This window comes from Mastomys coucha, unplaced genomic scaffold, assembly GCF_008632895.1.
Source record: "Mastomys coucha isolate ucsf_1 unplaced genomic scaffold, UCSF_Mcou_1 pScaffold15, whole genome shotgun sequence".
NCBI lineage: Eukaryota > Metazoa > Chordata > Mammalia > Rodentia > Muridae > Mastomys > Mastomys coucha.
Window position 1 is genome coordinate 17689539 of NW_022196897.1, and position 12203 is coordinate 17701741.

The following is a 12203-nucleotide window of genomic DNA, read 5'->3' on the forward strand; positions in this document are numbered from 1 at the left end:
GACCAGGCTGGCCTCAGACTCAGAAATCTGTCTGCCTCTGCCTCCCAAGTGTTGGGATTAAAGGCGTGCACCACCACTGCCTGGCTGAGAGGAGGTTTTCAATTGGTTTATTTAAAATACTTGGTAACCTTTCTTGAATAGCTGCATGCTGAGTACCTCTTTATTTCTTTTCTTTTCTTTTTTCTTTTGGTTTTTTGAGACAGGGTTTCTCTGTGTATCCCTGGCTGTCCTGGAACTCACTCTGTAGACCAGGCTGGCCTTGAACTCAGAAATCTGCCTGCCTTCCAAGATTAAAGGCATGCGCCACCACTGCCCAGCTTTTTTTTTTTTACCCCAACCCCAACCCCTTGAGCACCTCTTTCATGGCAAACCACATGTCCCTGTCTTCATTATGTTTTTTTTTTTTTAAAGATGTATTTATTTATTATATGTAAGTACACTGTAGCTGTCTTCAGACATACCAGACGAGGGCGTCAGATCTCATTATGGGTGGTTGTGAACCACCATGTGGTTGCTGGGATTTAAACTCAGGACCTTCCGAAGAGCAGTCAATGCTCTTCCCCACTGAGCCATCTCACCAGCCCCTTCATTATGTTTTTTAGTCCTTGTTTTCGAATTGGTGGTTGTTGGTAGTAATGAGTTAATTTTCACGGGTCTGCCTGAGGGACTCACTATGACCTGAGGAACACATGACTGTGTTGGACTGGGACAGAAAGTTGCCAGAGTTAAATTAAATGTCAGGGTGGCAGGATTGTGTGTACATGTTAAGAGACGATCCGCAGATAATAAATGGAGGTGACTGTAGTTTGACAGTCACATAGCCTTGGTGGCCTTGAGAGGAAACAAGGAATTCTCAGATGAAGCTTCTCAAAGATTCTATCCCAAAGATCTATCCTTTCTTCCTGTTAGAAGTTTATTAAAATACCAGGCCATGCATGTTGGTACTCACCTTTAATCCTAGCCCTCAGAGGCAGAGGCAGCTAGATTTGAGCTCAAGGCCAGCCTGGTCTACATACTGAGTTCCAGGACAGCCAGGGCTACACAGTGAGACCCTGTCTCAAAAACAAAACAAAGCAACAACAAGGGGGGTTTGTTAGTAGTGGGTTTCTCTGTGTAGTCCTGGCTGCCTAGGAAGTTACTAAACTCAGAGATTAACCTGCCTCTGCCACCACGTCAGCACTTGATTAAAGACATGCTGTGTCTAGCTATAAAAGGAGTTTATTAAAATACCAATTTGGGCTGCAGGTGAACTTAGTTGAGGTTTGCCTAGTGTGCACAAAGCCCTTTGTTCCATCTGAGCACTAAGTAAATCTGGGCTACAACTGGGTGTGTGTGTGGGGTGGGGGGGAAGCAGGACGGATGGCCAGAAGTTGTAAATTAGAGTAATCTTTTTTTTAAAAAATATTTTTTAAGATGTATTTATTTATTTTATGTATGTGAGAACACTGTAGCTGTCTTCAGAGACACCAGAAGAGGATGTTAGATCTTATTACAGATGGTTGTGAGCCACCATGTGGTGCTGGGATTTGAACTCAGTACCTTTGGAAGAGCAGTCTTTCCTGCTCTTACCTGCTGAGCCATCTCACCAGTCCCGAGTAATCTTGAAGCCAGCCTTGGGACACATAAGAGACAGCATCCAAAATAAAGTACCGTGAGTTAGGGTTTATTTCCCCCTGTGTTTGCTTGACATTAAAACACCCACATTTTCACAGTTCCCGCGTCATGTCACCCGCTGAGTACTCAGCAAGTGGTGCCTGAGCAGTAACCAAGTTCCTCTGCATGATGCTGGGGGTGTGTTTGATGCCTTCTTTGCTCTGGTTTCTGCTCCTTGCTGGCCTAGGAGGTACTTGCCATTTCTACTGGTTGATTAGTTGATTCATTCACTGATTGACAGGAGAGCGCTGTAGCCCAGGCTGACCCTTTCCTCTGCTGCACCAACACAGACATACTCCACTCCTGCTCCAGTCATGTTAAAGGGTAGCTAGCAAGGGAGGGCAGGAGCTGAGCAGCAGTTCTGGGCGTTTTAAACTGCTTAGCATGCATTTCACAGCCTCTCTGGGGCCAGCTGTTCCTTTTTCTGCTCTCCAGGCCTGTTTGCTGATCCCTTTCCTACCTCCCTCCTCTCCCCTCCCTTCTCAGTCCCTGTGCAAAATTGCTTTTGAAAAGATCCACTTTCTGCTTAATTAAACAATGAGGAGCGTCCCCTCACACATCTGTAAACCTCCTTCTGAGGCCAGTTTAGCCCACAAACTGCTCCATTCTTACCCCCATTCACTTGTAAATGGAGCCTCTGAGGTTCCCTCCACCCCTCTCCTCTTTCATTCCTCCCATGCCAGCTCTTTCTTCTCCTTTAGCTTAGGCCTGGGGTGGGAATCCTAGAACAACCCTGCCTTGAAGCCTAGCCTTATACTTGATAGGGAAGGGTCACTTTAACTTATGGGTGAGATTTAGGAGCCCAGGTGGAGGTGAGAAAACACTTTTGTTGGCATGGGTCCTGTGCTCCAGCAGGCCCAGTGGACAGGAGTGGCAGAGGACAGACTTCTACTTGGGAGAGAGCAGTTTAAATAAGCAAGCCCTGTCCCTGTGTGTTCACAGAGTCTGGATAAGGTTCAGCTGCAACCAGGATTTGCTGTCAGGGAGGAATCTCTGCAGCTCTGAGGGACTGGTGTTAACACTCTAAGGTAGTGGTTTTTTCCTAATGTTGGGATACTTTAATATAGTTCTCGTGTTGTGGTGACCCCAGTCATACTTCATAACTGTAATTTTGCTACTGTTATGAATTGTAATACAGATGTCTGCTATGCAGGTATCTGCTATGCTGCCTCAAGGGGGTCATGACCCACAGATTGAGACCCACTGCTCTAAGGAGCCCTGCCAGCATGGGCTGTCAGTATCTCCTAAGCAAGGAAGGTGACGGGAGGGGAGGGAGGGGCTGCAGTGGCAAGGGATTCTGGCAGGGGGTTCCTTGTTTTCTTTTTTTATCATACAAGGTTACCCAAGACCATTTTCATACAAGTATATAATAGACTTTGAGTATGTTCCTTCTCTTTTGTGACCCCTACTAAATCTTTTGCGGTAGGGTCTCGTGGAGCCCAGGCTGGTCCATAAACTTGCTGTGTAGCCAGGGATGACCCTCCCAAGTACTGGGATTACTGGCTTTCACCACCAACTCTAGCCTAGTAAGAGGTTTCATACTTGTTCTCTAAGATGGGCACAGCATGGTTTCTGCACCATGGCCACCTTTAGGTCAGTACCTCTGCTCTGGTAATGCAGACGGTGAGGAATCAAGTCAGTTGAGTACACAGCTTAGAGCACCCATCTGTGAAGTGCTGTCTGTGTGTTTGATGCTGATGTCCTGCTGCTAGCATTTTGCCCTAATCCTCACTGCGACACTTTTGAATGTTGATTATTATCTACATTTGTCAGTATACATGATACCAGTATGTTGAAGTGAAGTGATTTTGGGCCTGAGATGATCTGGCTCTCAGCGCAAGCCTTCTCTCTTTAGCCTTTAACTAGTCCATTGCAAAGCAGCAGCTTCTCTCCCCATTGTCCCCAGATGGATTGCGCTGAGAACCTCACGTTAGGGTTCCCTCTTCCTTCTCAGTACTGAGTGCATCGAAGGCTGTGGCACACACAGCCTTGGAATGTGAGTCTTCCCACACAACCTGCCCCAGAAGCTTGACCAGCCCCTGGCATTTTACTGTTTGGGACCCTAAAATGGGAGGAAGATGGTGGGAGTGGCGCCACGTGCCTGTAGCCCCAACTTTAATGGGAGTCTGAGGCAGAACTCAGGGCAGCCTAGGCAACCTGGAAAATAAGACCAGTGTGTGGGTCCCACACCTTTTCCTTTCTGTTCTTTGTTTTGTGGTTTTTGTTTGTTTGTTTTTGAGACAAGGTTTTTCTCTGTAGCCTTGGCTGTCCTGCAAATCACTCTATAGACCAGGCTGGCCTTGAGCTCACTAAGATCTGCCTGCCTCTGCCTCCTGAGTGCTGAGATTAAAGGAGTGCACACCACTGCGTGGCTGTACCCTCTCATGTTTCTGTTGCTGACATCTTGCTTCCACTGAGCACATAGCATATCCTATGGAAAGCCTAGGACTATCTGAGCAGTATACTCCTCTCTAAGGCTAGGGGCCAGGCAGTGGGCAGAGCTCATACAGAAGCAACATCCTAGAGAGTCCAGAGGAGACAGTGTCTTTCCCTGATTCAGGAATAATTAATTGATGGTCTAGGCCCAGCTCCAGGAATCATATTATGGGTTATCTTATTTGATCCTTATAACAACACATTCTTTTCTCAAAAATTTTTTATGTGTGTAGGTGTTTTGCCTACTTACATATTTGTGTATCATGTGCATGCCTGGTACTCACAGAGAACAGAACAGGGCATCAGATCCTCAGGGACTGGAGCTGCAAGTGATTGTGAACTGCCATGTTTGAGTACTGGGAGTCAGGCCTGGGTCTTCCCAAGAGCAGCCAGTGCTCTAACCATTGAACCATCTTTCCAGGTCCACATTTTCTTTTCAATTTTTATAAAATTTTATTTTTGTATATTTATGTATGTATATTCATGAGAGAAGAGAGAGTGTGTGCCTACCTGAGAAAACTAGAAATGAGTATTAGATCCTCACGCTGTATTGAAGTGAATTTTGAAGGTGGTTGTGAGCTGCCCAACATGGGTGCTGGGAAACTAACACTAGTCCTCTGGAAGAGCAGCGAGCTCTCATAACCACCAACCCATCCCTTCAGCCAAGTAACAGTGCAGTCTTACATCTTTTTTTCTTTTCTTTCTTTCTTTCTTTCTTTCTTTCTTTTTTTTTTGCTTGTTTGTTTGTTTTGAGTTTTTGGAGACAGGGTTTCTCTGTGTAGCCCTGGCTGTCCTGGAACTCACTCTGTAGACCAGGCTGGCCTCGAGTTCTGCCTCCCAAGTGCCGGGATTAAAGGCGTGTGCCACCACTTCCTGGAGAAAACTGAGGCTTTTGAATTCCTTTCCTGATGTTGTATAACTAGGAATGAACAGAGTTCAACTCCGAACTAAAAGTGGCAGGCATGGTGATACAGACCTGTAATTCCAGAATTTAGGAGGTGGAAGCCCCAGGATTGGAAGTTCTTGACTACATAGCAAGTTCAAGGCCAGCCTGGCTACATGAGACTCTTGTCTAAGGTAGACAGTTAAGACTGTCCAATTCCAACTTCTGTGCTCTTCAACTTCCCCCTCCCACTGGAGTTCTGCTGGCACAGTAGGGTAGAGTTGTGACAGCAGCATCCCTGAGCCTGCAGACTTCACTCTGGGAAGAGTAGTGGGAGCGCTATGTTCTGTGGTAGGACAGAGAAGCATGGAGACATGGGACCAGGGGGGGTGCACAGTTCACCAGAACTTCTAGGGTTCAGGAGGAGGAAGCAGCCTCATCCAGAGCACACCTTCTTCCAGGGCCTCTAATGCTGCTCATCTGGCCTTCTCCATCCTGCTGCCTTGAACCTGGCAGTTGCATGGTGCCTCAGCTCTTTCCATATGTCCTTCCTTCTGTCCAGAAAGCTATCCCCACCCAAGCCCATTCATCCTTCAGGCCTAAGCTTCACTGTTAGCGCTCTTGGAAAGGCCTTTCCTGGTCCCAAAGGAGGTAGCACACAGCACCGCTAATTAAGTAATGTCTGCTGCCCTCCTTCACAAGGAAAGCTCTGCATCCATCTTGCTGGCCCCATCACCTTAGTGCCTGGCATAGGATAGTTGCTCAATAAATGTTTGTCTTGTAAATGGCAGCCCCAGGAGGGAGACCATGCTCAGGAGGAACGAGGAGGAAGGCAGGCAGGCAGGCAGAAGGTGAAAGTAAGGTTCTCTACCCCTATCTACTCCAGAGCCACCCCAAGCCACCAGTCCCTGACTGCTTAACCCTTCCTCCTCCCTTGGGCGCCTTTGGAAGCCGACCATCTGGCTTGGAGCCTATTTGCATATTGTCTGGGCCTCAGCAAGCCAAGCAAGATGTCCCCAGGGGTGCGTTTTAGGCCAGTCTGAGTGGCCCTTGCAGCCTGAGAAGGAAGCCATGAGTTCCACTTCTCCCCACCCCCAAATCCAGGCACAGGGACAATACAGGCGGCTGTGATACAGCAGCCTCACCATGGTAACAAGCTATCAAAAATGTGGGCGGGCTTGGAGGGGGGCAGGCAAAAGAGGGAGGGAGTGACCTCAGCAAATAGGAGCATCATGATAAATGAGCCAGCACTGGGCAGCAGACTCATCCCCAGCCCACCCCTCTGGGAGTCCATAGCAGTGTCATCAAGTGGATGACCCCAACATGACCACTAGCCTTCCCCTAGTCCCGAACTATCTAGAGTGGATCAGAAGCACCCTCTTCTTTTGAAGAAGCTAGGGCTTGCCCCCAAAAGAATCCTGGACTATAAGATAATAGCCTGTGTTCATTGGGCAAACCTCTTCCTGGTTCTTCTTCCTGTGTCCAAACACGCAGGCACAGCTCTGGCTGCTGAGGCTGGCTGATGGATGTGTTAGACTCCAGTGGTTCTATCGAACAGCCATAAGATGTATGGGCTGGCGGCTCACCAGACAGTCCCAATATGGAGGCCAAGGGAATTCAGGGCCATGGGGAAGCCTCTGCAACCTGGGCCTTGGGAGAGCCCAGGAGTCCAAGTGCAGCTTGAGGGAGGCAGTACCCTTCTTCCTTGCCTAGGAGACCACACATTTGCTTTGTTTAAAGGGAATTTTAAATTGTGAGATGACAATTTTAGTCCATGTACACTGTCTGTTGCCCTGTGGGATGTTTGTGTCCAGCAAAAACTGTACCTTCCCACCTCCTGGCCCTACCCAAGACTAGACCTGCATATGCATTGCAGTGTGAAACTCACACTGGGAGCAGAGAAACTTCCCTGTGTACTAGCAGTCCCTTATTACAGGACAGGAGCCGTTTATTTGGGCTCTGGGCAGGACTTCTTAGCCTACCCTCACCTTGCTTCAGCTTAGTCTCAGAGCTTTGTCTCAGGCACCTTCAAAAGCAGCAGACCTCTTTAAGACACTGACTCAGGACAGCCCCCCTACAGCTTCCTAAATGCCACTTGTTTCTCTGGGATCTTCTCTGTCAAGCCACCCCTGAGAGCAGGACCTCCAAGAGCCTCAGGAACAACCTGAGTAAAGAGGGTGGTGGAGGTGCTGGTTCGGTGGAGGGGAAGGGGGTCGAGGGTATGGATGCAGGCCAATCCCCATTTGTTATAGGCTGGTCCTCCCACTCCTAGGAAAGGACAGGTAACCTGGAGACCACTGCCTCCACTTGCTGCACAGAGACTGTTGGCCATCCCACAGGAAGCAGCTCTGGGTGGCAGCAGATCAGGAGAGACCCTTGCAGCCCAGAACCTCTTGCCTCGTCAAGGTGGCCACCCCCTAGGGCTCTGCAAAAGTGATTTGTCAGTGTCTGGCTGGTGAGGAGCCTTCTCTTCCTCTGCTAGAGGAAATTAACTGATGCTATCAGCTCAGCGATTGTTTTTCTCCCCTTACAAAGGGAAATATATGCAGACCCTGCTCGGGAGGGAGGAGCAAAGCTGAGGCCTCCCCAGCTGGACTGGCAAGAGAGATAAAGGTGGCAGGCAGTCTTTGATGCCCTCTAAGCAGCCTTGTTGAGGTAGCATCATCCCAGCTCTGTCCCCAAGTTCTTTTTTCTAATCCTTTTTAATTATGTGTACATACATGTGGGTGTATGTATGTGAGTGTATGTATATGCCGAGTTTAGAAGAGGGTATCGGATCCCTAGATTGGAAGCATGTGTGGTCTTTGGCCACCCGGTTTGGGTACTGGGAACTGAACTTTGGTCTCTGACAGATCACCAGCCTCTCCTAATCAGGTTTCTGGGCCCTGAGAACCCCATGTTCACTTCCTTTTGTGCCGGGCACGGTTTTGGGGCCTAGGAATGAGTTAGGTTTGACATTAGTTTGTTCTGTGCCTTCCTCTCTAGGGGATATCCGGAACCTCCTTGTCTGGATCAAGAAGAATTTGCTAAAAGAGCGACCAGAGCTGTTCATCCAGGGAGACAGTGTGTGAGTTTCCATCCCCCGTCCCCAAGCAGCACAGAGGGAGGGAAGGCTGTCCAAGTCCACGTCCTGGGTTCTGATTGTCCCATCCCCCTGAGTCCTCTGGCCCATATTTTCTTGAGCTCCTCTGAAGATAGAGCTGTGCACAGGTCTGTTTCTATTTGTCTTACTACCACACTAGGCTATTTGAGGCTCTTAAACACCCATATGAAACACACACTTTTAATCTCAGCACTCCAGAGGCAGAGGCAGGCAGATCTCTGAGTTTGAGGTAAGCATGGTGTACATACAGAGTGAGTTTCAGGACAGCCAGGACTACATAAAGAAGTGTGTGTGTGGTTTTGAAAAACAAAACAGAACAAAACAAAAAAACCATATGAAAGGAGCTTGGTAAAATTTTCCAAAAATGTGGATTATGCTTCTCTTTTTTTTTTTTTTTGGTTTATTCTTTTCAAGAGGGTTTTTCTGTGTAGCCCTGGCTGTCCTGGAACTCACTCTGTAGACCAGGCTGGCCTCGAACTCAGAAATCCACCTGCCTCTGCCTCCCAAGTGCTGGGATTAAAGGCGTGTGCCACCACCGTCTGGCGGATTATGCTTCTTTACCACAGACTTGATGTACACAGAAATTTAGGTGAGTTACTTTGCTTCTCTAGGCCTCACTTATCCTCTGTGTAGAAAAATACTAAGACCCATCCTGGTCTAGGACAGCTGTCTCATAGGCCTTTTCTTAGTTACAGAAGCACTTTTCAGTAGTGCTGTCTGGTGGTAGCTGCTGCCACTTGTGGCTGCTTGAACCCTCAAAGTTGGCCAGAATAGCTGAGAAACTAAGTGCTCCATTTTAACAGAATGTGGTGGCGCACAGCTTTAATCTCAGCTCTTGGTAGTTAGAGGTAAGTAGATCTCTGTGTGTTTGAGGCCAGCCTGGTCTACAGAGTGAGTTGCAGGACAGCCAGGGCTATACAGAGAAACCCTGTCTTGAAAAATAACAAATAAGCCGGGCAAGTCTTTAATCCCAGCACTTGGGAGGCAGAGGCAGGCAGATTTCTGAGTTCAAGGTCAGCCTGGTCTACAAAGTGAGTTCCAGGACAGCCAGGGCTACACAGAGAAACCCTGTCTCAGAAAACCAAAAGAAAAAAAAAGAAAAGAAAAATAACAAATACACAAAAAACCCTGTTTCAATAAAACAAAACAAAAAGGCCAGGAAGAAGGATTGCCACAAGTTTGAAGACAGCCTGGGGATATAGCAAGACCCTGTCTTAAAAATCAAACACAGGGCCAGGCGGTGGTGGCGCAGGCCTTTAATCTCAGCACTTGGGAGGCAGAGAGAGGTGGATTTCTGAGTTGGAGGCCAGCCTGGTCTACAGAGTGAGTTCCAGGACAGCCAGGGTTATACAGAGAAACCCTGTCTTGAAAAACCAAATAAATACATATCAAACACAGGCTGGAGAGATGGCTCAGAGGTTAAGAGTGCATGCTGGTTCTCCAGAGGACCCAGGCGTGACTGCCAGCACACACACCAGTTAGCTCCCAGCTGCCTGAGCATGCTCTCACCTCACCTCAGGCTTGCTGTGCCTGCACTTACAACACACTTATATAGAATTGAAAATTAAACACCACTCAAAAGACTTTAGTGTCATTCTTCGTCACTGAAATAGGTACATGTGGTCAGTAGGTTCAGTGTGAGGCATCCCAGAGACAAGGTCCCAGGTCACTCACTGCATGCGCATACCCACTCAGACACAGAGACTTCTCCACCCATCCAAACTTGCTAGTGAAGGTCCAAGTTCATCATGGCAAGTCCTTTCTAAACTGTGTGAAGGAGGGCCACAAAACTGAGACTCTCCTCTGCTTTCAAGCATGGGTACCCATGGCCCAGGACTGATCTCCAGGCTCCAGTTTCTGCCACAGCAGTCCTGGAAGCCACCTGCAAGGACTTCAGTACTCCCTGGACCATTGCCAGTAGGAACCAGGACTGACTCAAGCATCAGGTGCTTGGTCCTATCCAGGAGAGGCATCCAGGAGCCATAGAAGCCAAAGTGCTTTCTTTCCAGAGCCTAGGAGAGTCAGGGTAGACCCTGAATAAAAGTAGGTTCCTTAAGACAGTGGCAAGCAAGCCCTGGGCAGCACTTTGTTGTACCCTCAGTAGATGTTGTGAGGCAGACCCTGTGATTGGCTGTCTTCACATGAAGAAAGCTGGTGCTTGGAGAGGTACAGTGCCTTTGCTGAAGTCTGGGCAGTAGGTGATGCTGACCTTTGCCCATTTTCTTTAAGATGCCCTCCAGACCATGACTGTCTGACCTGGTTTCCTGACCATGCAGACTGTGGCTTCCACTTGTTGGGAAATGAGGAGGAAAGGCTCCCCATATTCCTGCACCCCACAGACTGAGCTTCCTACCTTCTGCTTCCTGCTCCTCACTGCCCTCTTTCCCACAGGCGGCCAGGAATCCTGGTGCTGATTAATGATGCCGACTGGGAACTGCTGGTCAGTACCTCCAGTAATACACCGCCCCAGCCTTTGCCTTCCCTGCTCCAGTGGGAAACCTTGGGCTTCTGTCAGGGCTGGGTAATATCTGTCTCATTTATACCTCCTCCCACCCCCAAACAAGCTGTTCCTGTATTCTCTCTTAAATGAGGAAGGAGGGAAACTGGGAGCTCACCCCTTCTGGAGATTTGAAGTGTAGGCTCTTCATTTTTCTGGTGAGGGTTTTCTTTTTTTCCTAGAACACCCACCTTTCTCCTCTGTGTCCCAATACCTGGCAATGATCTGCACCCTGTTCTGATGGTCCCTGCCCCTTTTTCCTGACCCAGGGGGAGCTGGACTACCAGCTGCAGGACCAGGACAGCATCCTCTTCATCTCCACACTGCACGGCGGCTGAGGCCTCTTCCATGAGCCCAAGCACCTTTGCAAGGGGAGCACAGGACAGCTACAGCACCCCTCAGATTTGCTTCCAGGTCCTCAGTCCCCCTTGGCTGCCTCCTTCCCTGCTGTACCCCTGAGCTTCCTCTAGGCAGGGAAAAGAGGCCAGGTGCTAAAAATGAGCCTTTCTGGGCAAGGCACGTGAGCAGGGAGGGAGAGCAGCCGCCTGAGCCCAGCACTCCTCCCAGCAGCTGAGGTGGGGGAGGGTGCTCCTGTGCTGTCAGGAGTGGAGGGGGCTCTGTGCCCAGGTGCCCAGCTGCTTGCCACGCCTGTGTCTTGGTGTATCTAAGCACTGAGTGGTTGCCTGGAAGGCACTCCAGTTCCTGAGACATCTTCATGGGGAAGATGGATGGACTGGAGTAACTGATGAGAAGCTCCTCCCTCGCCAAAGGTTAGAGGGGCCTCCGCCTCAGTTTCCCCATCTGGACACAGAGAGCTCTGTTTGTCCCCCACTGATGTCATTATGGAACCCCAGCTGGGGTCCCCTATTCAGTGCTCCCCTCCCTCCTCCACCCAGCAGCTGCTCTCCTGGCCGTTCCCCTCCTCCTGTTCCCCCCCATCCCCAGCCCTTGACCCTGGCTGGCCTCCCCCTACATAGGCCACCAGATGGGCTCCTGAGGCACTCCCCAGGCTGCCTACCACTCATTCTGCCGGGGGTAGAGAGTGGAAGGAAGTAGCCTAACCTTAGGCAGAGGGGGTGGAGCCTCAGCACATAGAACTCCAGGCTTCCTGAAAGAAGCAGATTTGGGTGTGCAGCACCTAGTAGGCAGAAGACTGTGTCCCCCTTTTCCTCCATCCCTTCTGGAACTCTGGAGACTTCATGCCTGCAACAGCTGGCCTTGGGCAAATAAAAAGACTAGGTTGTTTACTAGCCTTGCTTCATCCTTAAAAACTGGTGGTGCCCTATATTCTTGGGATCTATGGGTTCTAGTACAAATGCCCTGTTCTGAGCCAAGGGCTCAGAGATGGGCTTCACCTGCAAGGTAGAACATGAGCTGTTCCAGAGAGGGTGGGTCAGTAGGACAGTCTGGATGGGGAAGGGTGTATAAACCCATAATGACCAGCCAGATCCTAAGCCAGAAATTCTCATCCACCAATTCCAGAAGAGGGGTGGCCTAAGTAAGACTGCTGAGCCTCATGGCTTCCACAACCTGCAGAAAAAGCTTCATCTGACCCAAAACGTTGCTTTTCACTAAATGGCAATAAGGTGGACTCCTTTACCTTGCGTAGACGAGAGTGTTTAATACTGTGG

At 49.3% G+C, this 12203-nt stretch overlaps 1 protein-coding gene across 1 annotated transcript in view; it reads left to right on the forward strand.

The window, feature by feature from the left end:
- Window positions 1–11822, forward strand: part of Urm1 (ubiquitin related modifier 1) — an 18929-nt gene extending 7107 nt beyond the window's left edge. Inside the window, exons 3-5 of the mRNA XM_031369604.1 lie at window positions 7958–8039; window positions 10467–10515; window positions 10842–11822. Of these exons, the coding sequence (XP_031225464.1) occupies window positions 7958–8039; window positions 10467–10515; window positions 10842–10910 (200 nt within the window). The 3' untranslated portion in view covers window positions 10911–11822. The remainder of the gene's footprint in view (window positions 1–7957; window positions 8040–10466; window positions 10516–10841) is intronic.
- Window positions 11823–12203: the final 381 nt, after the last annotated feature.